This window comes from Anabrus simplex, chromosome 1 (assembly GCF_040414725.1).
Source record: "Anabrus simplex isolate iqAnaSimp1 chromosome 1, ASM4041472v1, whole genome shotgun sequence".
NCBI lineage: Eukaryota > Metazoa > Arthropoda > Insecta > Orthoptera > Tettigoniidae > Anabrus > Anabrus simplex.
The window spans coordinates 502,012,908-502,040,849 of NC_090265.1; the positions used below are offsets into that span (position 1 = coordinate 502,012,908).

Below are 27,942 nucleotides of genomic sequence, written 5' to 3' on the forward strand. Positions count from 1 at the left end.
TTATGTATTATTATTATTATTATTATTATTATTATCTGGCCTGCACTGATGCAGGGAACTGAAAATATGTAATTGTATATTTATACATTCTGATTATCTGTTCTGTATGCTGGTACCTTTTGTTTCCTCAGAGAACTTGAAGGTGTACCTTCAACAGCCATACGTGAAATATCTTTGCTGAAGGAATTGAATCATCCAAATGTTGTGCGGCTGTTAGATGTCGTTCACTCGGACAAGAAGCTGCACTTGGTATTTGAGTTCCTTGTGCAGGACCTGAAAAAGTTTCTGGATACTACTATGAACGAGCTTTCGGAGATGCTAGTGAAGGTAAATGTTTGTGTGACTATTGAAAAGTTAATTCTCGCCCCTTTACTTTAAAGTCAAACTACATTCATGTACAAACTAAGACTGAACGCACGGTGTTTGTACTCTCCGCTATTGCAGCTGCCTCAGCCGAACTTACGTTGCGCGCAGCCGCCCTGCTTTAATTTAAGCGTGTATACAATCTTATATGAAATCTTATAAAAGATGCTGGAAGTGTTGTCCTTCCTGGTAACTACATTCTGGCTGACACGAGTGAATTCTGTTACTGTTATGTTTCTGATTTTATTCTGAATATTTTCTTTCAGTTTACCCTTTTCTGCATGCCAGTAGCAAGAGTTAATATGGTTCACATGACCATTAAGATGAAACCAGAACTTTTACATACGAAAATACAGTGTTGCAGTGATAACTGTCCCACCAGCTGAGATTCAGACTGGTGACTGGTCCGACTCATTGGCTGAATGGTCAGCGTTGACGCCTTCGGTTCAGAGGGTCCCGGGTTCGTTACCCGGCTGGGTTGGGGATTTTAATCATCTCTGATTAATTTTTCTGGCCTGGAGACTGGGTGTTTGTGTTTGTCCTAACAATTTCCTCTTCATATTCATACAACACATTACACTACCAACCACTACAGAAACACGCCATAGTGATTACATCCCTCCATATAGGGTTGGCGTTGGGAAGGGCATCCGGTCGTAAAACAGGGCCAAACCCATGTGTGCGACACAATTTGCACCCGCAACCCCACAGGTTTGGCAAAAGCGGTGGAAAAAGATGATTCAGACTGGCGACTGATGCTTGCTGGGTCAAACACGTGCAGGCTGCTTGCAAGGTCAAGATCTATGCGCACGCCTTCCATACTGCTGCTTAGGTATTGGAGAGTAAAAACACCGCTTTGGCGGTTTTAGTTTATATGAGAGACCCTGTAGTGTTGTAGATAAACTATTTTCTGTATATTTCATGTTTGAGATTAGCTTTGAAAATTAAAATATTACTAACTACACATCATTTTGAGTTACACAATTTGTAATACATAACTTTTAGGTTCTTAAGTCTGTCAAAACTTACTTGAGGAAATAAAGTTTTGAAAATACCTGAAAAAGAAAGAAAACAGATTATACCTGAAAAAGAAACAAATTAGAATAGCACTTGCTGTTCTTAAAAGAACATTATCATATTCCCGTATTTACTCGTGTATTAGACCCCCTAAGTATTAGACTCCCCTTGGCTTTTCGAGATGAAGAAAATGAAAATAAATCTCGTACACAAGACCCCCAACGTAATTCGTCAGAGAAGATCAAAGATTCCGCTTCGAAGTGGATACAAGCCTTATGCAGCTCTGATGACATCATACAAATCTGTGAACAGTTTCGTCCGTATGACCCACACAGTGAAAACGCGTGTCAGTCACGCAGTACATGCGTTTCGTAGTCAAGAAATGTCTGCCTCTGTAGCGTAGGCCTACTGCAGCTCTGATAACGTTGCACAAATAGGTGAATAGTTTCGTGTCCTATCATCGCACTGCAAGCACGCATCAGTCCTGTATATATGTCTGTGTTTTGTAGTTAAGAATGTCCGCCAGCGTAATGGTTAGCACAATTAGCTGCCGTTCTCAGGAGCCTGAGTTCCCTTCCACTGGGGGCCTGTCTAAAAAAAGAGTTGCACCACCTCGGGATGAGGAAACGAGTTTATTTTAGCTACTGAATATTCACGGTTGTTGCTAGGCCTATTAATTTAAGTAGGCGAGATCATTAACAAAGTGATTGTTTAATATCTTGTAACTCGGGCCAATATTGGGAGAGAAGTAGGTTTAACCCTTCGGCCTCCTATTACTTGTGAAAGGAAGTATTCCCTTCCATACCATTTATTTTTCAGTTACCTTAACATAAATTTGACTAATCACATACAGGAAACTTCAAGACACTCTGTAACATTTTTCATGTTTTATCATGTTTTTTATGGTTTGGAGAAATCAGTTTTTGTTGGTATACCAAAGGACAGGTATCGACATGGAGGGCAAATATGCTTTTGACGCATTGAAAAGAAGTTTCCTTCCGTAGATCCTGTGCGTAACACACCTTGCATCGCTTGGATGGCACTAATTTCTTCTCTGTAGGGGCAGTTTTGGACGGGAAGTGCTCAGAAGGTTTACTCTGCAATGGGGTGGTACCAGTGTGGGGATGGCCTCTGCTGGTATTCGAGCACCTTCTTAAGTACTGTTCTGCAAGAATGATGCGGAATGCTGTGAAGGAATTTAATAATGTCATATCAAGGAGGTAGAAGTACACCTTTTTATGGCCTTTCGCATACTTCCTCATGAGTGGGAAAGACGCCAGTCACTGATCATGAGAGTCGACCCCAGCCATTCCACCATTATAATCAACTGCCAGGTTGGGTTTCAGCTGCTTCCCTTGTTTTGATTAGACTGTAACAAAATCTGGTCTATCGTGGTGAGTTGACAAAAAAGTGTACAGGCTTTTTGTCAGTCCATTTTACGGCTAGGATTTAGTTCGCTGAAGCAAAAGTAAGTTCACCCTTCTTCAGCGGTGTTTCCTGTTTGCCCTAACCGTGCCAATAGCATGTGTGTTATGTTCCAGGAGAATCTTGTACAAAGACAGTGAACTGTTCCAGTTATCCATGTACAAAGTTCTCCAGACACCCAGAAGATCCTTACACATGTCAATAACAATCCTCTCACTAATAAATTTTGAAGCCTTCTTGAAAGTATCTTCCCCATAGAGGTTTTTAATGTTGCCATTAATGCTTTCACGGCCCGTACTTATAGACCTGATACTGTATAGGCTTTTTGGCTTATGCTGTGTCAAGAAAATAAGGTGAAATTCTTAACGTTTTGCAGAAATCTCGACTGATCACGAGAAAGGCTTCTTAAACAATGGCACTTTGAAATTTGGACATTAAAAATCCTCTATGGGAAGGATACTTTAAAGAAGGCTTCAAAATTCAGCAAATTAAGGAGAAAGAAGTCTATTCTTCTTTCTTCTTTGTGCTTTCTACTGAGATGCAGGGACCATAACATCATTCCCAACTGTGTGAAGCTGAGCACATGTTAAATACACCGAAAGCCAGGAGAATATATCCAAGCGCTAGCAAGGCTCTTGTGATCGAGAGTGTGCATAACACTCATAGGGAACTGGATTCACTCTCCCGAGAGTTGTTTCGTTTACATGTGCTGTTAAGCAAAACACTCTCGCGGTAATTGTGGTTGACTTTCGATCGCATTACTGCTATACAGTCTGAACGAATATTCAACCAGGTGTCATTCAGACAGAAATCAAAGTTCCTCCGGCTAGCTCAGAAACAGGCGGTCTCTCACATGAACCCGGATGCTAGTAAAACTGTCGTCAGTCTTTCCAAGAAATCCTTGGATGAGAACCAAATGGCAGTTCTAGCTAGGGGTCTTAATTTCCCTGTTGCTCCCTCTAAAATTCCCACTGAGGAGTTAATTACTTCTGTTGAGGCAGCCATCCACAAACTATCTACGGATGAGGCTGAGGAGTTAAGACAGAAATGTGTGAGACTCATAAGGTCCGCTGTTGTACCCGTGCCCAATTTAACAAGAGGTGAAAGGAGAGCTCTGAAGGAACTTGGAGATGATTCTGAACTGACCATTCTCTCAGCTGATAAGGGTAATGCGACAGTGGTTATGGACACTGACGAGTACAAGAATAAGATCTCTGCTATATTGTCAGAGCCTGTTTACAGACTGAGCTCATGTGGCCCCACCACTTGTGTGTCCAACGCCACCGTGAAGGCAATCTTCAGTTCCAAAAGAGGAGGCTAAACATCTGCCCCTGGGGGATGCAGTGCCACCTAGATTATATGGACTGCCTAAGATCCATAAAAAAGATGTTCCCCTCAGACCTATTGTTAGTGCAATAGGTTCTCCTACGTATGTTCTGGCTAAATACCTAAGCAAATTGCTTCAGCCACACATAGGACCTACTGAATCATACATCAGGGACTCTCGGTATTTTGTCAAAAAGCTGTCAACCATAACCCTTCAACCTAATGCACTTTTGGCGAGTTTCGATGGGAAGTCCACTTTCGCCCGTAGTGGCTAATTTCTTTAGGGAGCATTTTGAGGAAGAGGCAATTGCTTCGGCGCCCGTCAAGCCTGTGATGTGGTGGAAGTATGTTGAGGATGCATTTGTGGTCTGGACAGAAGGTCCTGAGAAACTTCATCTATTTCTAAACCACCTAAATCGGCAACATCCGTCAATAAAATTCACTATGGAGATGGAGTTGGATGGATGCCTTCCTTTCTTGGATGTTCTAGTAAGCAAGTAACCGGACGGCTCCTTAGGACATACCGTCTATCGTAAGCCTACCCACACAAATCGCTATCTTCATGCAGATTCTCACCACCATCCAGCACAAAAACAAGGCATTCTCACGACACTTGCCATGAGGGCGAGACAAATTTGTGAGCCATCACATATCCAGGTGGAGATGGACACTCTCAAAGTCGCGTTCAGGGGTAATGGTTACAGCGATTTGCAGATTCATAGAGCCCTACATCCCAGAGAAACGACCAAGCAAAGCTCACATAAGGAAGAAGTGAAGGGAACTGCCTACTTGCCTTACATTCACAACACCACAGATCGAATTGCCAAGGTCCTCCGCAAACACACTATGAAAACCGTGTTTGGCACCGCCACTAAAATTGCTCATAGTCTGAGTAAAGCCAAGGACAAATTGTCCCCTCTTTTTCATGCTGGGGTATACGAAATTCCCTGTACATGCGGTAAGGTATACATCAGCCAAACATGCCGGTTCATTGGTACCAGTATCAAAGAACATAAACGTAATATTTGTCTCAACCAACTAGACAAATCGGCAATAGCTGAGCACGCTCGTATCGTCGGGTCATGATGTCATGTTCCAAGATGCTCGAGCCTCTTACTCACACTAGACACTATAGGTCCAGGATTATCCGGGAAGCTGTGGCAATACGTAGAAATCCTAACAATTTCAACAGGGACACCGGCTATTAAGTAATACCTGGTTGCCAGCCATTAAGAATTTACGTAGGTAGTTGCCTTCACTGTCCCTTCACTATTGTTATTTCGTCTCAGCGCTTTCCAAATTCATACATTCCTCTTCGCCAGATATTTCATTCCAGGCTTGTGTCTATATCATACACCTGTCTGTCATATGTTACGCAAACACGTTATGTGAACTGCTTAGTCTGATTGTGATGGTTCGGTCAGCTTCTGCTTCGAGCGCAATAGTTGTGCCATGTCCTGGGAGCCATCTGGTGGGTGGCGAATGAACGTACCATTTCCACCTATTATAACGTCCAAATTTCAAAGTGTTATTGTTTAAGAAGCCTTTATCGTGGTCAGTCGAGATTTTTTCTGAGAATGCAGAGCACAGTTTTCTGCGAAACGTTAAGAAGTTCACCTTGTTTTCTTTACAAGGCATAAGCCCAAAAGCCTATACAGTATCATGTCTTTCTTAGTTTGTCGTGATTTGATTTGGAGGAGTCTGTACAAAAATGCAAGAATTTGTTTATAGAAACAAAGCGCTTGAATGGTATGGTTTCACTAAATATGGGAGTTACTCTACATTTCGAACAGTTACCTTGCATTGCAGGCTTTTTTTGTCTGTGACATAAGAATACGCAGAGCAAGGTGAGCTTTTAGCTCGTCTATAGTTATAGGAAACCAATGCTTTTGTTTGTAAGTACTACTGGTTTCAAGGTAAGCAGATAAATTAGCAAGAAATGTAGAGGCATTGGCATTGGTTTCCCAGAACTGTGGGGTTAGAAGTTCATTGATTATGTCCATTTCTTTAGGATTATTCCCCAACCTCCTCCTCACTATAGAGTGAATTTCAGAAACTGGTTTGCATTTTACAGAAACAGGCTTATTGTCAACAAGATCAATTCCAAGTATCATTACTAGAGTTCTCACCCGCTTTTGTTGCTTTCTGGTTTTGTCCCATAGTTCCGATTGGCACTATCACCTCGGAACTGAAATCGGAATCACTTTCATCGCTGTCAGTTGAGGAAGAAGAATAAGAATTTTCATTCTCCAGAGGATCATTTCCACTTTTAACATAACTATTTTCAAGCCAGTTACGAATAGCCTTATCCATACCGCGCTTGGATGCCGCCATTATTGTTTAAAACTAGCCGCAAAGTGAGGTGCTTTTTATTTTCCGTATTTCAGCTTTGAGTTACAATTTACACAGAGAAAATGGCTTCAGGTATCATCTGACATCTATCGGGTAGGCTCCAAAACAAACAGAATAAATCTCCCCAACCAGCTAACCGTGATAATGAACTTACAAATGTTTCGTGCACCAGGACGGAAGTGTCCGTCGAAGTATGGCAATGGGTTAAAAAATAAAAACAATCCAATCACAGTTGTTTTACTCGGCAACGTACCTAACAAATAATAATAATATTGAATTTTTTATGTCCCCACTTACTTTCAACGATTTTTGGAGACTCCAAACAAAACATACTAGGGTATGCGTTAATAAAAAAATGGGGGACAACGAACGTACAAAATGAAACATTATGATAAATGCATTACTGCCACACCTGTAGGTATCCATAAATGCAGCAAACTTTCCTGTTATTTATTTTTATTCTTTCCGTCGTGGAACTTTTGGCACTATCTGGGCGATAGCATACCTAACCTAAACAATGCAACCTCTCTTATCTCATTTACAGCTGTTCAGGTAAATCCTGATGTGATAAATGTAGTGAACAAGCATGAAATATATATAAGGACCTGGCTTTAAACAGCCGCAGTTATCAAAAGAATGTTTCCAGTCATTATGGTATGTATTACATTCGGAAGTACAACTTATAACATACTCCACTTATCATCTGGTGGTTTGGCACGCTTTTAACAACACAAATTTATTCAGAAGGAGTGGCTTCTGCTACACATACACCAGCTGGGAATATCAGAGTCCATCTCTAGAAACCGTTTGGGAATAGCTTCACACAGTTTGGACTCTTTAGTTGGGAACAAAACTATTTTTAAAGGGTTCAAAAAGACAGAACCTCGAATGCTCTCAGTCTCGGTTGCAGTGTATGGCTGACGAGATGGCAGTGAAGATCACAACACGCTGGTAGCAGGGAAGTTAGCGGCACAAGACAATTAAAATGAAAGCAGTGATCTGGATTACTGTGTGGTACTGCTCCACTTACAGAGACAGATGACTGGCCATTGAGTTATTTTGTATCAATATTGCATAATATGATAATATGATACCCTTATCCCTTTTCTCTACGGGGTAGCGTATGAAGTGAGACGAATCTTCATAGCGAGTTTTTATGACCGTATACCCTTCCTGACGTCGACTTCATCAGAGGAATTGAGATGAAACGAATTACGTGATATGAGTAACTAAAACGGATTATATTTATATGTAGGCCTAAAAGTCGTGTTCACCATTTGCTGACTTTACATTTAGAAATACTGCTTTCCAATGAAAATAGCCAGTATAACTAAAATACATTCAAAGTTTGTTAAAGAAAAGTGTAGAATGTTTGCATGTACAATTTATAGCCTAGAAGTCAAGTGTTCATTGTACAAAATTTGAGTTTATCACATATTGGAGCTCCCTTTTCTTTCTTTGGCTGAAAAGGGGAAAGGGGGTCTAACATGCGAGTAAATGTGATATAAAATCACCTTTATTTTTTTTATTTTTATGAATCGATCAATATTATTAAGAAGTGTAAAACCTGTGTCTACTCTTACAATAACTGTTTGACTGTTATCTATTGTCTGTATATATAAAATAAGAGGTTTGTCTGTACATTGCTCAGAATTTAAAAATAATGGTGTTTCTATATTGGTCGTGTCCACAGTAACAAGGGAAAATACTTTTTAGTTATCTGTCATTTCTGTATGTATGTATGTATGTAGACATCTGCTTCAGTAATATCGTAAATTGCTGCTCCATGTATTCATACATATTGACTTACAATACACGAGAAAGTGCAAGGATTAAAATCAAATACAGTAAAAGCTCGATGCATCGTTTTTCAGGGGGGAAAATGATGGCGGATGCGGGAAAACTATAAATGTGGGCAACATAAAAAATAGGGGATGGCAAAATAATAAAATACAGGTACTATATTTGGACATTTTTGTTGTGTAAATATATTATTATAAGAGCAGCAACAATAACGGCATGTGGCCTCCGGAGCCAGATTCAGGCCTTTCGCGTTGTCGTTTGATAGGCGATCTACGTGCATATGAAAATGCAGCCCAACCTGAGATGAATTCTAATGTTTAATTTGGCACACAAACAGCCCCCAAACCGTTGGAATTAACCTAGGAAAGTTAAAATCCTCGACCCGATAGAGACCCTTTGAACCAAAGGCCAACACGCACTAACAATTTAGCTCATACTATACAGTACATAACGGTGTCAAAATATTGCAACCGTGATATAGGCCTGCCGGTCAGGGCACGAATGTCATGCTACCGTATGTGACAGATGGTCCGACCTGCGACTGTCTGGCTGAGGGTCATGCGGCCATTACCAAACCTGACAACCAGAGGGAGGGCCAAGGGCTACGGGCGGAGTTCCCCTTTTTTTAGCCCAGATGAAGCCTTTGTGCAGGAAATGGCACAGAAAATCAGAGGTTGGCAGTTAATGGCTACAAAGGCGGAAGAAGGAACCTTGTAAACACTTCACCGGCGGAGTAGGCGGAGGGACTGCGAACCACAAGCTGCTTCCTTGCAGATAGGGAGAGGACCCCAAAGGCAAAGGGAAAATACGCTGACAGAAAACGGGCTGGCATGACAGCTAAGAGAGTAGCCTCCTCATCATTCTAGGTTCAATAGGGCTAATAACCCACGTGGAACGAAATTAACTATTCAGAAAAACATGAGAGTAGCTGGATGGATGTCAAGGATACAATCTGGCGTGAAACGGTATATGAGAATTGGTACTTGGAATGTGACCTCGCTGTCAGGGAAGGAGGTAGAAATAGTTGAAGAAATGGACAAGTGCAAACTTGTCATACTTGGAGTCAGTGAAATCAAGAGAAGGGGTAGTGACGAAATAAATTTCGATAAGGGACATGTAATGAGATACTCAGGAGTCTGCAGGAATGAATGGGCAAGAGGAGTGGCCATCATTATGTCAGAAGCAGGGGAAAACAAAGTGACAGGATGGGAACTTAATAGACTTATCACAGTGGATGTGGAACTGGAAAAAAGTACTACGCTGGTACAGGTCTATGCCCCCACTGAAGATATGCAAGAAGTAGATAAGGAACAATTCTACAGTATGTTCAAATGCAAAAAGCTATAGACAGAGCCAGGGAAAGAAGTAGACATGTTATTGTGATGGGGGACTGGAATGCTAGGATTGGAAACAGGTTCCGTCGAGGACATGGATGTATGGGCCAGCACGGAGCAGAAAGTACCATCAAAACCAATGGTGAAAGAATGTTGGAATTCTGTATTGATAATGAGCTAAGGATTGGCTACACCTTTTCCCCCCATAAAAGTATTCATAAAATAAATTTTGAGGCAATAGGCCGAGGAGCAAAGAGTTGCATTGATTACTTTTGTTATACCAAGAACATGACCTACACAGCACTAGATGTAAAGGTCTTCCACAGTGCAGAAATGAGTACACATCGGCTTCTGGTTATGAAAACAAGGTTTAAGGCTACACCCACACCCTCTCATCTTCGATTCAAGAAAATAAGAATTTCTGCATTGAGAGAGGGAGAGGTAAGGCAGAACTATGTTCAGAGGTTGGGGGAAAAACTTCAGCAAACAGAAAGAGAAGAACCCGAGAGAGGCTGGAACTTAGAAGAGAGATGGAGGGAATTTAAGACTAATATTATCGAAGTAACAGAAGAGGTTTGTGGGAAAACTACAGTAAACACATGAAGGAAACAAAGTGGTGGACTGAGGAGTTCCAGGAAGATGCAAAGAGAGAAAAAAGGCAGCATGGAAGGAGTACATGAGAACAAGAAGGGTAGAGGAGTGGAGGAATTATGTTGAAGCCCGTAATGAAGCTAAGAGACAAGTACAAGAGGCAAAAGACAGAAACTGGCAGGAATTTGGTGAGGGTATGGAATCAGAATACAGAAATAATGAGAAGGAATTTTGGAAGACAAGATCCCTCCAAGGTAAAATTGAAAAGAGAGTCAAACATTAAAGACAGGAACCAGAAGATCCAAACGAGGCCACGGGACATTCTTGATATGTGGAGCCCTTATTATAAGGACGTGTTCCATGCAGACCAGAATACACAAGACGATTCCACTAATGGGGCAGAAAGAGAACTAGAAGAAGGGGAGATATTTATGCAGAGTGAAGTAATAGAGGCTATCACTGAAATGAAGGTGGGCAAGGCAGCTGGTTGGGATGGAATTACACTGGAATTGAAGTATGAAGGAGAGGCTGTGATGAAATGGATGACAAGGATATGCCAACAAGCATGGAACATTCAGAAGATTCCAAAGAATTGCTAGAAGAACATTATTGTTCCTATCCATGAGAAAGGCAGCACTCTGGACTGTGCAAACTATCGAGCAATTTGTCTTTCCAGCGAAAAGTGGCTGGAAAGATATATTCACGCATATTGGAGAGGAGGCTGAGACAAGAAGTAGAGGAAGAATTGGAAGAACAGTGTGCTTTTAGGCCAAATTAACAAACACACGACCATATATGCACACTAAGAACCGTTATGGATAAACGGCTTAGTCCTGGGAAGGATGTTCTAGCTGTGTTTGTCGACCTAAAGGCCGCATTTTACTCGGTCCCCAGGGAACAGCTTTGGGCAGCACTTGAAGAGGAAAAGGTAACAAAGACTCTCTTATGCTGCATTCGGAGCATGTACAGTAGAGTCAAAGGAGTGGTGAGAAGAGCTGGTGAGTGCTCTAGGGAATTTGAAATGGCGAAGGGAGTAAAGCAGGGTGACAGCTTGAGCCCTCTTCTCTTTGTGATCTTCACGAACCAAGTCATTAAGCAAGTGTAGGAGAAGAACTAAAAGAATTAAGGTTGGCAACTGGAACATGAGACCATTATATGTCCAATCCTTGGCCTATGCAGATGACATTCTATTTTGGCTGGGAAAGAGGAGGATCTCCAACAAGCTCTTACTGAATGGGCTTATGCCTTCCAAGACTGTGAGATGGAAGTGAATGCAAGCAAAACAAAGGTCATGCATTTCACCAAAGGCAAAAAAGTACAGCTTCAGATCAAATGGAACAATGAGGATATTGAGCAAGTAGAACAGATTGAGTACCTGGGCACCATCTTCAGAGAGGATGGAAAATTGGAGGCAGAAATAAACAACAGAATTAGAAAAGCTAATAAAGTTTACTATGGTATAAACAATACAATCATAGGGAAGAAAGAAATTACCAGAAACACAAAATTGCAGGTATATCATGCTGTGTACCTGCCAACCCTCCTGTATGGTGCAGAGTTGGTTAGTGCATAAAAAACTGGTGAGTCATTTGGTCGCCACTGTGACGAGATATTTGCGGAAGGTTGCCGGGAAAACTCGAAGAGACCATTTTAGTAACAGCACAGTGAAAGATAAGCTTCAAGCAGGAGCCAATAATGGATGTCATTGAGAGGAGAGGACTGCGCTGGATTGGTCACCTAGAAAGAATGGAAGATGAAAGGAAAGCGAAGCAGGTGTGGCAAGTCAGACCAATAGGAAGAAGAACATGAGGGAGGCCACGGATTGAATGGGAGGAGTACATCTTGGGACTGATCAGGAAGCGAGGGAAGACCCTAGGTGATGTTCAGAAGAAACTTTAATAAATGGCTGAAATGCCCCGGCGCCTAACGACCAACCTGATGAAAATAAAAAGCGTGACTTTTACACCGTGTAGTTCCCTTTTTCTTACACATTTCGTAATAATTGAGAACCTTTAAGTTCAGTTCTCTTATTGCAGATTACATGGATATTATGGTGATAACTTGTATTTAGGAAAAGATACCGTAGATCCTTTGCGAACGATAGGTTGGGTACCGCACACGGCGCGGCTCCTGCACCTCAGCTCAAACGGATGTCACAGAGGTTAGAAATTCAACACGGTGCATCTCGGATGATGTCACAGTGGCTTGTGCGAGCCTTGCCATTTTAAGAACTAGTTACAAGACTAGGCTGCGAGAAAAGATTATTGGTCTGGCTTGGTTAGGTCCGGCTTGTAACAAGACTATTGGGCAGAGGGCAACAAAGTGGTCAGCAGGCTTCTAGCATCCACACTCTCCACAAGGTACGATGCGATTGACTACCCTGTGACTCGTTAAAATGTATCTGGCGCCTGCGCGATTTTCTCATTTTCAACGATGTTGGCAGCCCTAGCCAGCCTATACCAACACACAAAATGGTGGCAAATTTGAGTTTTCACAGTGCCTACATTTTAATTCTTGTAAATAAGAATACTTCTAGTGTTTGGTTAGTGGGTTGAGGAGAAGCGTTGGCACCAGGAGGCTCGAAGTGAGGTAGCACGTGAATAACCTGCGCACAGCACTTCAGCCTACAAGATCCTTGTTCAAAACTAGCAACTCAGAATCGTTCATATGTTCTCACGTAACAGGTTGTCGCTGTTATATGCTAAGAGTATTGAGCAGTCTCTCTACATTCAAAACACATTTGCATATATTTTTCTTATGTACGATCGATCAATGCGGGAAAATTGTGGCCGAGGACAAATAATTTTTCGACGATCGATGCAACTAAACGATAGTTCAAGGAGCGATAGATGCGGGGAAATTTAACATTGGTTTATGTGGAACGTTTTTGGGAGCAAATGAATTGAACGATGAATATGGGAAAACAACAGTTCCGGGAAGATGCATCAAGGTTCTACTGTATTAGAACTATTGAAGAGAATTATTTTCCTTCTGTTACAACTTGGAAGCTCGTAGAATATGTGTAGCCAAACCATGCTATTTATCTCCAACAAGGAGGCAATTTTTCAGTGCAGCATCTTGTTTCAGTAGAAGAAAAGAAATCTACTGGTATATTTGGAAGTCTACAACTTCGCTAATAGATTCTTATTACAGCTACATGAATAGTATAGTTATTTTAGTAGTTCCAGGGATGACTGGAGATCCTTAAATTTCTTGACTAAAAAGTTATTGATTTCTTGAGTAATGGAAATGAGCATTTTTAAAATCAAACATTGAAATTCTTGAGTAAAAAATGGAAACTTTTTGGGCAGTGAAATTCATCCAAAGCAAAGAACAAACCACACAATTATAAAATGTACAAAACAAAAATTACTAGAGCTGTTTTTTTTAACTAAGGACCATTTTGCATTAAAATAAAAATCACCGAATATTTTTGGACACTTTATGTATCATCAGATTCTATGCACATCCTGTATAAGCTTTCCTTTAGTGTATTTGTGGTACTGGGAAAGAGCGATGTTGTGATAACCCATCTTTCCTGCAGTGAAAAGTTGATACCTTCACTGTATAATACTGGTGAGTATCAATTCATTTCCTGCTCTGCTGACAGAGTGCTATTTGGAGATCTTCAGCTTCAAAATCTTCTTGAATGATCAAGGATTCCATAAGATAGCCGATTTTGTACTTGTGGAGACCTTAGGGTTAAATTTTTGTACTTGTGTTCTGTCTTCTCCTGAAAATACTTTCCATCCTATCATAAGGTTCCTCTCTAAATAAGGCTTGACGTGGTTTAACCTTTTAAGTACTGTGTGTGCACATATGTGATCCACACCCATGCGCTGCTGTCACCACATGTACTCATTTCCAGAATTGCATTCTTGGTATCGCTATCAAGCAAGCATGGTGGGTGTGAATCTTGAATTCATTGGTTTGCCATCTCTTGCTAAGCCTCAGAACTACTTAAATATTTTTGAAGTACTCTCTTGTGTGCAGGGGAGCAGCTAAAGGAACACTGGTTTGTTTACTTCACTGTCATAGGGGCTGATCATGTGCAAGCTTGCTATAGTAGTAGTTGTTCATATTTCATAAAAAAGCAGGTTAGAGATGTCACCTTAGATGATATAAATGAAGTATTTGCTACTATAGGGAGCTACTAAGTAGTTGTAGGGAAGATTTTAGTGATGTTGGTGTTATGAAAATGTATCGAAGCTGAGGTTGGGACCTGGAAGAGATAAAAATGTGCTCCCAGGTTTCTTTTGATTGAAAGTACATTTGTACTTAATAACATGTATTTAGCTCCCAAGGCAACAATCTGGTCAAGTCATTTCTTCTCCTTACCCAGTCTGCATGGAGCTCAACATGGTTGCTTAACGTAGTACTTCAAAGGTTAAACATGCGTGAATTGCAAATATCAGTTTCGTGTGCTTGTGGTACTGTTGAAGTTAAAGTGGCTTGTTTTTCAATTACATTTTGTCTTGTAAGAATAATACACTTCTATTTATAGAGCTATTTACATCAGTTGCTGAATGGGATCTCTTACTGCCATGCACACAGAGTGTTACACAGAGATCTTAAGCCACAAAATCTTCTGATAGATAATCAAGGATACATCAAGATAGCTGATTTTGGTCTTGCACGGGCTTTTGGGTTACCTGTTCGCACCTATACTCATGAAGTAGTGACTTTATGGTATCGGGCTCCAGAAATATTGCTGGGTAGTAAATTTTATTCAACTGCTGTTGATATTTGGAGCCTTGGCTGCATATTTGCTGAAATGGTAAGTTAATTTTTCTTTGGTATCATAATTATAAGTCCCCAATGTCGTCGTCTTCTTCCTATCCATGGAATTTACTGTAGCTACATCAACAATAACGCCCCTGTACACCTATGCAATTCACTTGTAAGCAGGCACAGTATTTGGTGGGAATTCACTATTCTGCCATCATTAGTTATACTTTTGAAATGTCTGTTCAGATTAATGTGCATGCTGCTGTACATAAAATACATGTAGGTAAGAATTGCTAATTAAACAATGTTGGTGGAATCTCTTACCACTCACAAATTGGTTCCAGACTCTTAAGGATAAGATTCTTAACCTCATTAGTTTCTGTGCTTGTTATAGAGCAAGTGTTTGTCATTCATTTTGATCTGTCATTCAGACCATGAATATGTATACAAACAAGGAGTATGCTTCAGTGTATTCCTTTGGAGACATGTCTATGCCAAGAATGACACATGGAACTCTGATGATTGCATAGAAAGATATTCAAAAGCATCCATCACTCTTCTCTGTAAGCATGGCAGTTTTTTTTAATACCTACCTGGTACCAAAGAACAGCCAAGATGTACCACTCCTAAACTGTTGTGGATGTTGTGGACAGGTATCCTGGAATCACCTCAAGGTGGTTAGGTATGCAGGTGGACGTTTCTCATATGACTGCCTAGGAACCTTCGTAAGAATAACAGCCATAGATGCTGCCAGGTTGGCGAGCAAGCAGTCTGATTGTGTCAGATTTAAATGCTTGCACACGGTAGCTGAGGTGATACAATTATTATTATTATTATTATTACCTGTTGTGGATTTTCCTGCAAGACAAACTTCCTTCACTGTTTCCTCAACGATGTTATAAAACATGTAACTTTCCTCAATTGGTCTTGCAATTAGACAAGGCAACTTTTGCTCAAGAAGACCTGCAAAATTAACAACCTGAACGTGTAGGCAGATTGCTATCTGCATGCAACCGTTCAGATTACTCGCCGACAAATATTCTGTCAACATTATGGTCGGGCTGTGTCCATTTTGCTCACCGATGAGGCAACATTTGGAAGGGATTACATCATAAACTTGCATCACACATACGTGGGCAGTTGAAAATCCCCGTGGTATGGGCGCACTGTGGCAAAATATTGGTAATTTTTATGGTTGAGTTTCCAGAATTTTATTTAGTTACCTCAGTCAGAAGCCATAGTGTTTGTAAGTGCTGTCTAGTTTGCATTGAAAAATTGCATAAGAATGGAATCTCGTGGCTTCAACATACAGCATAAAATGATTCAATATTGGCATAATCAGCTGGCCCCGCTGTGTAGGGGTAGCATGCATGCCTCTTACCCAGAGGCCCGGGTTCGATTCCAGGCCAGGTCAGGAACTTTTACCTGGATCTGAGGGCTGGTTCAAATTCTACTCAGCCTACATGATTACAATTGAGGTGCTGTCTGACAGTGAGATAGCAGGCCGTCGGCCAGAGGAGCAGTCGCTTGGTAGGCCATAGCCCTTTGGGGCTGTTACGCCATGGGGTTTGGTTTATTGGCATAAAAGAACCAGTTAAAGTTTGTGAAGGAGGAATATAAATCTTTTCGTGGAATGTACAGAGAAGTTGATGAGTGTTAGAGTGGATTGTTGAAAAAAGAAGCCATAGTCTCACTGCGACTCATGAAATACTACACTTGAAACTACAAGATTGAAAAAAAAAAAAAAAAAAAAAAAAAACAAGGAATCTCATTCTTAGAATTTAGAGAGAGCCAATGTTGGGCATTACAATTTGCATGTTGAAACAAATAAAGTTTGAGGAGGAGAACTTATTTTATTTTTTTGCTATTTGCTTTACATCACACCGACACAGATAGGTCGTATGGTGGGACAGGAAAGGCCTAGGAATGGGAAGGAAGTGGCCATGGCCTTAAGGTACAGCTCCGGCATTTGCTTGGTGTGAAAATGGGAAACCACGGAAAACCATCTTCAGGACTGCCGACAGTGGGATTCGATCCCACTATCTCCTGGATGCAAGATCACAGCTGCATGCCCCTAACCGCCTGACCAACTCGCCCGGTGAACTTCACTTTAACAGTTTCCAGCTGACTACACAGATAGTGATAGAATTTCATTGTTTTATGATGACTAGAGCCCGGATTTCCATGCCCTATCAAATCTCAAAATATGCATGTATTCATGCACTTTCAAATGACGGAACATGCACAATAAACTGGAAAATATGCACTATCAAAATTCAGTTCCACATTGTTATATTTTCACTTTTGAAACACTGTACAACAACTAATTTCTGCACATTTTCTTCATTTTAAGTTCATTCGTTTATCTGACAGAACATATCTTTCTACGTCACAAGAAGTGACAGGTTCATACTTAAATGAAGACATTTAGGGCGAAGTATATCTGAAGTTATCTCTTTTAAAAAGTTAACTTAGAAATTCCTTTCCCTCAATCCATTTAAATATGAGATTTCTTCATAGACTTTTAACAGGTAGCAAGACACCAACACTTCACTGCACATTACCAAATTACAGTTGGAAGTGTGTAAGCATGCTGCTTTCCAATTTCCATCTTTTCCCAATTATTTTGGCTTCAGACGTGTGACCAGTGAGATTTCGGAGTTTGTGGTAGGAAATTCCAAGAAAACAAAACAGGATTCAGTGCGAAACCAAGGTTTGTAAGCTGCTATCTCAGTAAAGCAGTGTCACAGAAGTGTGATTCAAGTTTTGATTTCTTCGTCTAACATAGACGAAAAAAGTAGAAGCCTTCAGTTAGTAATGCAAAATATAGTGTTCAGTTCTTACTGGGACATCTTTGTTTCTAAAGATTAGAGCGGTCAAGGTGGGGTTTTCCCGTTTATGTCAATGTTTATTCAAGCACCAGACAAGAAAGTGCTTGGCTAACTGGATTATAGGACCTCTATACATCTAACTTGGGTGGTTGTCAAGTAGTATGCCAGGAATAAATTAATTTTCTTTCTTTCTCAATGATACACAAATAACGTGGACGTACGGTCCCAAATTCTGCAAACCAATGTTCAAAAAAGACAATCATGCAAGTTAACACAATATATGCGTCAAAGTCAGAAGAAAGTCATATAATCCATTATAAATATCAAATTAATTATTTGATACTAAATCCAAAATTTTCAAAATATGCATTATGCATGAATTTTCTCCCAAAAAGGCCAAAAAGTGCAAACATGCACGGAAAGTGTACGGTAATTTGGAATTGATTAGTCATAAAACGAATATTTGCCAAGTCTGAGAAGTGTAACCAGCTTATTCAGGAACATGCATTTGCATGGAAATCCAGGCTCTAGTGATGACTCTCTGGAGAACACAGATTTCTTCTATTGCAAATTGGCAACTCCAATCAGACATCAGTTTACTTTAACATCCCAACAAGAACAATAAATATAGCATGTGCATCGTGCGTTTTGAAGCTGAGAAGTCTATATACAGTTATGCTATCTGTAACTGCAAATGGTAGGAAACTCCCACCACACTGTATTTTCAAACGAAAAACTGCTTGAAAGAGACTTTCCAAAAGGAATTCACATCCGTGTGCAGGACAAAGGGTGGATAGAGGCATGTATGGTGAAAGACTGGCTAAGAACTATATAAGAATGGTATCTAGGAGCCCTGTTTGATAAAAACAAATAGGTGCTTGTACAGGATAGCTTTTGCAGCCACTTAGACATCTAATACAGCCATTAGATGTCTACATAAACAAGTCTGTTAAGAACCATATTTTAGAAGTTTTTATATGAGCTGGATAGTGGACAACTTGCATAAAACAAAAGGTGGAAAAATAAAGCAGCGTTCACTTCGATATATTTGCGACTGGATCGTGCATGCGTGGGGATTGATCACGCCTGAAATTATCAGAATGAGTTTAAAAAAGACTAGAATAGTATGTGCAATAGAGCGTTGGTAGTTCTGAAGAACTTTTATAGAAACAACTAAAGAAGTAAGAGCAACGATAAAGCCATTGGAGACAGCTACAAGGATAGCCTGCAATTCCAACAAAAAAAATGTAGGCCTAATTTTTATATTGTAATAATTATTTTCCCCTTTTCTTAGGCTGATGACGTCAGCACAAAGATCGTGCTAAGTAGTGTTTAGTACAGTGCTCTTCGCAATCCTAGAAGCTGTGAGCTTTGCACTGATGAATGAATTGAGGCCATTTTCTCATGTGTACAGATTCATTAAGCTCTCTGCAGTGTATTGTTTCAAGTTTTCTTCAGCTGCAATTCCAACAAAAAAAATGTAGGCCTAATTTTTATATTGTAATAATTATTTTCCCCTTTTCTTTAAGGTTGTAACTAGACATGGGATTTGTATGCAAATGCACATTTTGTTTGCCGATATGTATACCTCCAAAATCGACACGGAAGTGAGTTCGAAGGTGAAATTGGATAAATTATAAAGTTTAATAACGTACATACAGTCAAAACCGTTTATTGCAACATCGCTTTTAACAACTTATTGGATATAGTGGCAAAATCTAACGGTCCCGTCTCAATCCTACATAAACGCTGTATTTTAAAAGTCGCTTAGTACGACGTTGCTTATTATGACATATCGTATGCAACGTATTATGATCACATTTTCGAAGAAATGTATTGTTGTTTATAAGTATTTGGGGATTGCTAACAACACTATAATACTTATTATTGCAGATTGCAAATAAGTCCATCTGTTAAATAGTCAAGGCAAGCAACGCTGTAAAGATGTCGCAGAAGAAAGGAATATGTTTAATATTGAAGAAAAGTTTCACATAATATGGCGATTAGAAGTGAGGAAACAAATGTCACCTTTGCGAAGGAAATGGGTGTATACACTGAATGATTTCTACAATTTGGAAGGACAGAGAGAAAACAGTCTCTTTTTGAAGAAAATTTTTAAAAAATCAAACATGTCAGAATATTTGATCACAAAGATATTGATGAATCTTTACTAGATGGTTTAACCTTTTCACTCCCAAGTTTGTTTCAGCCTTATGGACGCTCCATCCCCGATTTTTCTGGAAGTTTCGACATTGGTTGAAAGAGGCTAAAAACTGCTTGTAGGCCTATTTGCACAGCTAATGATCAGTCATGGAGAGACAATATTAGCAAAGTTTTCTCTTGACTCTTTTGCCAGATGTAGCCTCCGTGGCTCAGGTGGCAGCACGCTGGCCTCTCACTGCTGGATTCCACAGTTCAATTCCTGCTCATTCCATGTGAGGTTTGTGCTGGACAAAGTGGAGGCGGAACAGATTTTTCTCCGGGTAATAAGGTTTTCCTGGTCATCCGTCATTCCAGTAACACTCTCCAGTGTCAGTCATTAATCATTGCCCGAGAGGAGTGCGACAGGCTTCGGCAGCCGGCACAATTTCTATCCTCGCCGCTAGATGGGGGCTTCATTCATTTAATTCCTGACCCGCTCGAATGACTGGAAACAGGCTCTGTGGATTTTCATTTTTCTTTCGGCAGAACTTGTCAATGGCGTGATAAATGTCTACAGCTTTATACATTATAACTACACTTCACTATACTCTTAAGTCAGGCTCATAAAAATTCCCTAACGTGTTTAAAATACAATCTTCCTTCATGCTTAATTTACAGTTCTGTCTTGGAAGACAGAAGGCAGCTGTCAAAAAAACACTAGGCACATCATTTTCGTCAAAATACGGCAAGATGATTGATAAATCGTCCGTCGTTTGAACAGAACGTGTGATGAACAACAGAACTACAGCGTCAGACTGAACTCTGAAGTGGAGAAGAATGCTTAGTTTGAAACCAGAGTTAACTCGTGTTTGGGACAGCGGGTGACATGTTGACATCCGGGTATGGGATGGAAAAGGTTAAGCAGCATAGAACAAATAATAAATCTATCACTGCTGGTCTGCACTTACGGCAGTCACCCCGGGGCAGATTCCCTATCTGTTGTTTACCTAGTCTTTTCCAAAATAAATAATTCAAGCGAAAGCTAATGAAATTCCTACAATCCCTCTACAAATACTGTGCTGTAAAATAATACAGTACGTATTTCAGTTACGTTTTTTGAAGTTTTAAATCTGTTTATTAACCCCTACGTGTGCAGCCTAAAACATACAGATTTGACATTTTTAGCATCAAAACAACAAAAAACTGTTTGAGCGACTATCGGCTACAACAACCATTGATTTGCCGTCGTTATAACCAATTTTTACCGTGTATGCTTATTTGGATATGGTATTTGAGATTAATGCATGCATTTCAAATTTAGAATTTATTGTGCAAGTTTTTGACATTTATGATGTGTATTTTAACATGTTTTACAAGCATTCTTCAAGAAAATGTAAAGTTACTGATGCCGCAAACACTTTTGAAATAAGTGGCTTTGTTCTAAATAAACATTACAGCTGTGGTAAAATTTCAAGGATTGCAAAGAGCTCTTCACTAAACACTAGTTGGTACGCGCGATCTTTATGCTGACATCATCAGCGTACGAAAAGGGGAAAATAATTATTACGTGATTCGCTGGTGATTATGGAGAAAGTGAAGCGTGAACTGGAAGGTATCCCAGGAAATCTCTCACTCTGTCTCTAAACAAAATATCATGATGCCCTTAAATGAAATCCAAGCACAACGAGGTAGCTATAAACGGCTATTTGGATGGCATTGATAATGTGGATCTACCAGAATGTTTAACACTATACTCGCTACAATAAAAGGTGGACCATTAGGGCATTAATTTAATAATTATATTGTAATTAGAATTCAATACGGATCAGAACCATGAAGTTTATATCCTATGACTATACTCGCTCCCAAATTCAAGTACTGTCCTTTCACATCTGTAGTTGTAGAGAGATTGATCGTTTTACGCATTGAAGCTCATTTTAACAAACGTCACAGATTTATATCAGAAAATTTGGAGAAGATTGTTGTACTGTACTGCAAAGCAAATTATGGGCAGGAAAACTAGATATGCAGTGTGAGATGGAGGAGGTATGTGAACTTACGTGTTTTTCTTCATGTGTATTATGTATTAACACACTGTCTTATCTGGGAGACGTGTTCATATGTTTTAGCAGTGCAGCGATTGAGATATGCGACTCTCAAACTATGCACTGTGCACAAGTGGAACAGCCACAGCTGTTAGTAGTGTGTGATATTTTGTGTTTCTTTCAGGTGTTCGTTCATGATAGTCGTTTTATGTGTTGGTGTGGGTGAATTGCTTAAGGAAGGATGGCTGTAAAAAGATAAAAGATAATTTTGACTTTTGTTAGAAAAAATTAATACTTAACTCCCCCCATGGCACTACAGCTCTTGAAGGGCCTTGGCCTGCCAAGCGACCGCTGCTCAGCCCGAAGGCCTGCAGATTACGATGTGTCGTGTGGTCAGTACGACGAATCCTCTCAGCCGCTATCTCACCGTCAGGTAGCTCCTCAATTCTATTCACGTTGGCCGAGTGGACCGAAACCAGCCCTCAGATACAGGTAAAAATCCATGACCTGGCCGTGAATCGAACCCGGGGCCTCCGGGTAAGAGGTAGGCACGCTACCCCTACACCAGTGGGCCGGCCATAATACTTAACTAGTTGTCATAAATATTGTTACAAACTTTTGACATTGTCTGTAAAACTGGTTTTCAAGGCCAGAAATTAGCGTTGGAATTACACGTTAGGGGAGCCAGTATGAGTTAAGTTGTAGAAAACTGTTTTTCGGTGTGGGAAATATTACCAATGGTATGAGGTGATTATGAAAATTGTATCCACTTAAAAGGCTAAAGATAGCAGAATGTTTGTTTACTGGACTGTGTAATTTGTAATTACATGCTCCATTACCTGCAATCTTCTTCGCTTTCATCATCACTGGCAGAGAATCGCAGCCCTTCTTGTTGTTTCCATCATCATTCTCCCACAGCACATCGTAGTCGGTTCTCTCTAGTGAATTAGAGATCCCTCATTTCTTAAATCTCTTCTCTACAAGTTTGCAGAGGAATGGAATTCTGGATGCTTATTTTTACCAGGACATAACTCGTGCTTCATCTGCCGTCCAACACAAGTACAGTTGTTTCACTGCCACCTTAAAAGGCCGATTAATACACACACAAAGTGGTTGGAGAATGAATCTTCGTCCTTCAGGAATTAACAGGTATGTTCTACCCCTTCTGAAAACATTTGCACTATCTTGAGTAGTGTGTCCATGCAAAGTATCTAAAACAAGCATATTTTAATATCTAGTATCGCTACAGGTCTCTGTTGCCAAACCTGCTTCATCCAGTCTGCTACTAGGTCATTATCCATCCACCCTGTAGTTTGCGCTTTTATGATATCAATTTGCACATTTACCGTATTTACTCATGTGTTAGACCCCCCCCCCCGTTTTTTCGAGATAATGAAAATAATTAAAATATCTCTCATACAAGACTCCCCAATGTAATTCGTCAGAGAAGGACGATGCGCTTTGAAGTGGTTACAAGCCCGTTTGCAGCTCTGATGACACCATACAAATTTGTGAATAGTTTCGTCCGTACAACACACATCAAAGTCATGTGGTACATCTATGTTTCTTAGTTAAGAAATGTCTCCCTCTGTAGTGTAGGCCTATTGCAGCTCGGATGTCGCACAAATAGGTGGATAGTTTCGTGTCAGACTCGCGCATTGCAAGCACACTTGAGTGATGCTTATGTCTTATGTTTTGTATGGTTAAGGATGTCCACCTGCGTAATGGTTAGCACAGTTAGCTGCCATTCTTGGGAGCCTGTGTATGATTCTCGGTACCGTACTGCCAGAGATTTACAAATGGCAGGAAGGTTGATACGTGCTAAAAATGGTACAAGCAACTCCCCTCCACTTGGGGCGTGGATGTAAAGAGCTGCACCACGTCGGAGTGAGGAAACGAGTTTACTTCTGTTGAGAAACAATCATGGTTCTTGCTATTAATATAACAGGCAAGATCATTAACAAAGTGATCGTTTAATCTCGTAACTCGGGCCAATATAGGTATTTTTTTTGGAGAGAAGTAGTTTTAAAGTGTGATTAAAACAATTCAACCATAACGATCATTTTGCTCTCCAACGTACCTAACAAATAATAATAATAATAATAATAATAATAATAATATTGATTTTACATCCCCACTTTTAAGGATTTTCGAAGACACCAAACAAAACATACTATGCGTTAATAAAGTGGAGACAACGAACGTACAGAAATGATGATAAAACTAATTACCGCTGCACCTGTAGATATCCATAAATGTGCAAACTTTCTTGTCATGAATTTTTATTCTTTCCACCGCGAAACTTCTGACACTATCAGGCACTTGATAGCATACCTAACCTAAACAGTGTGGTCTTTCTTATCTCATTTACAGCTGTTTAGGTAAATCTGATGTGATAAATGTAGAAAAAAGCATGAAATATACTTGAAAATAAGGGTCTGACTTTCAACAGCCTGAGTTATCCAAAGAATGCTTCCACTCACTATGTATTACATTCGGAAGTATAACTCGTAGCATACGCTAGTTATCAGCTGGTGGTTTGCCATGCTTTCTACAGCACGGCTTTATTCAGAAGGAGTGGCTTCTGCTACACATACACCAACTGGGAATATCAGAGACCATCTCCAGAAACCATTTGGGAATAGATTCTCCCTGTTTGGACTCTATAGTCAAGAATAAAACTATTAAGAGTTTCAAAAAGACGGAACCTCAAATGCTCTCGATTGCAGTGCATGGCTGATGAGATGGCAGTGAAGATTACGTCATTTGGAATGACGATACACTGGCAGCAGGGAAGTTGGCGGCACAAGACAATAATTCAAATGAAAGCAGTGATCAGGTTTCCTGTGTGGTAGGCCTACTGCTCAACTGACAAAGACAAATGATTGGCTATTAAGTTCTTTTGTACCAGTATTGCATAATATGATGATGCAATATCCTTATCCCTTTCCTCCTGACGGTCGAGTATGAAGTGAAACGAATATTCATAGCCAGTTTTTACAATCGTATGCCCTTCCTGATGTCAACCTCATCAGAGAAATTGAGATGAAATGAATGACTTGATATGAGTAACTAAAACTGACTCTATTTACTGTATATGTAGGCTTAAAAGTAGTGTTCACCATTTATTGTCTTTTTACATTTAGAAATACTGCCTTCCATCGAAAATAGCCAGTATAACTCACATTTGTAAGTTTGTTAAAGAATAGTGTAGAATGTTTATATGTAAAATTTATAGCTCATTATAGCCTAAAAACATGAGTTTATTGCCTTTACTTTTTTTGGCTGTAAAAGTGGAAGGAAAAAAAAAGGGGGGGGGGGTGTCTGATACAGGACTAAATACAGTATTTGGGAATTGTTTTCTGGCTAGATGCAACATTAGGTAATTTTCTTCCATCTGTAGTTACACAAAGCATCACCATACACCTTTGTTTCTTATTCCCGCCACTTCTAAATGTGACACTGGACAAGTCTTTTGTTCACAGTATAATAGTGTAGCATTTTGAAATAAAATCGTATCTGATCCATGTTGTATATTTGGTTTTCTTGTGCAAATTAATCACATATTTGTTGAAATTCACCATTTTATCTTCATAATCAAGACTGTGTGTTGGCAGTTTCTTTTCAAAAACTAGTCACTACGAACATAAACTCTTGAAAGCTATCCACAGTTAGCTTTGAATCCCGTAACACCTAGTTCTTTTGCAATCGATAAGTTGATACATGTCATTCATAATGGCACTCCCAAATTCTCTCTTTACTTCCATATACGCACCTAATGTCGGGAAACTTTGCTGTCTGTCCACAAAATGCCTAACAATTATTGCTTGTTTATTGAAGCTGTAAATTCATTTTTTGTCACTCACGAATACAGCTTTTGTCCACATCATATTTTCTTCCTACAGCACGATTTCAGATTTTTTTCTGAATCTATAATCTGCAGCTTTTCTGTGGCCATGAAAGACTTATAGCGAGAACCTTTTATTGCCATTTGAAACGTGATTCACTTCAATTGACACACTACAGAAGAATGACGCTACAGCCCACTTACTGCTACACTTGTTAACATATTGTTGCAACTTTGTTTAGATTTGTATATATTCATATCATGCATTTGCTTCCTTTCAGGCGCTTATCGCCTTGCTAGCAGCGAACTAACATCAACATCAAAAACTAGGTGAGCCACCAGCATGTTACAACCTTGATGCAAATATAACTGCCTACAAATTTTGAAAGAAAAAAAAAAACGAAAAGAAAAAAAAAGATTATTTGCATAAATACAATTTTATTACTACACCTGACATCATACAGGCTTTTATTACGATGAGTTTGCCACTCCCAAAGGCATTTTAGAGCTACTGCCAGCCAAAACTTGTAGGCTGCTCCTAACATGGAGAACAGACACCTTTTGTAGCCACTCCTCTGTAGTACAGACGCTACAGTTGGTATGGGGGTTTCAGTGGCAATTCTTCCACTGAGCGCCCATTTCCCTTTTATAAGGACTCTCCGTCCGTAGCCGTTGGTCCATATAGTGGGTCAGGCTATTTACTGCCGCCCAACACTCGACGTGGAGACACTGGCTGTATGGTTTACTCCATTATCATAGCAGATGTAACCGGTCAGACAATTTCAGATTTGTTCTGAATCTTCTACAATCTGCAAAAGAGGCCTAGCGGACGGCCTAGAATGAGATGGAGGAGTTCTGTTGTGGACTGTAATGCAAATAATTGCAAATAGAGTCGATAGGAATGAAGTACTAGAAGAGGAGTGGTGGAAAGATAGAGAAAGGTGGAGGGCTTTGGTACACTACAGTACCCAGAGAGAATCGGAAAAAGGGAATGAAGAAGAAGAATAATACAGTTCTGTTACTTCTTTGCTCTAATGAAACATTTTGTCTCCCCTCCCCTGACTCAATAGCTTTTATTCTTACTTCAAGGTCTCTTATTAAATTGTAAGAACAACGATTATTTATAGTTCAGCTCACTGTTCTTTCAGTCAAGTACTGAAGTGAGTTTGGAAATGCTGCTGCAGGGATCGTAATTTGCATACATACATAATACATACCCCATGTCGTTCCATCTATATGATGGGTCGGCGAATGAAGCCCCTCGCCAACTTCTGTCTTTATACTTTTCTCCTTCAATGCTGTCCTAGTCCCCTCCTCGTTTCTGAATGTGGTTTTTCACGATGTCTGTATATCGCATTCTTGGCTGCTCTCTTGGTCTTGAATATTTTAACTGCAGATCATTCATTTTTCTGGGTATGCGATTAGGATCCATCCTTCGCATGTGACCGTAGCATTTGAGTCTACGCAGAGTTGTGTTATCGTGCAATCTGCCAACCTGAGCCATGTCCGCGATGTTCTCATTACGAATTTTATCTTGTCTTGTTTTGCCAACCCCCCTGTGGGTGGGGGACGCAGACGAAGATTACACCCACGATATCCTCTGCCTGCCGTAAGAGGCGACTAAAAGGGGCAACCAAGGGATGATCAAATTGGAACCATGCAACTATTTGTGATTAGTACCACCACGCGGGGAACACCATGGGTCGCCTTTACTTGTGCGTAGTACCATTATGTTGGGTACCAAATAGGTTTGTGATTAGTAGCAAACTTCGGCACGACGGCTTTTACAGTACCTGTGATTAGTAGCACTATATGAGCGATACCATGGGATGAAGGAACCCGTGGTTCTGGCTTGCCTATGATTAGTACCACTTATATGAGGAACACCACGGGATAGTACGAGTCTCTGTGGTTAGTACACTTAGGTGATGAACACCATAGGTTTGTGTTGCCTGTCAAGGGTGCCGCAATGTGTGAAACACATTAGGTCTGTAATACATGTGCGAATTTCATTACCTGTGAGTCGTACCATAATGTATGGAATACCGCGAGTCTACGCTACTCTTGATTAGTACTGCAACATGGGAAATACCATGGTTCTACTTTCTTAGAGATAAATACCATTGTGAGGGCCGATG

The 27,942-nt window shown here is 40.2% G+C and overlaps 1 protein-coding gene across 4 annotated transcripts in view; it reads left to right on the forward strand.

Annotated features, from left to right (window-relative positions):
- Cdk2 (Cyclin-dependent kinase 2) overlaps window positions 1–27,942 on the forward strand; it is a 148,579-nt gene that overhangs the window by 93,603 nt on the left and 27,034 nt on the right. For all 4 annotated transcript variants that reach the window (XM_067135368.2, XM_068225041.1, XM_068225040.1 and 1 more), the window contains exons 2-3: window positions 132–327; window positions 14,716–14,988. In XM_067135368.2, the coding sequence (XP_066991469.1) occupies window positions 132–327; window positions 14,716–14,988 (469 nt within the window). The remainder of the gene's footprint in view (window positions 1–131; window positions 328–14,715; window positions 14,989–27,942) is intronic.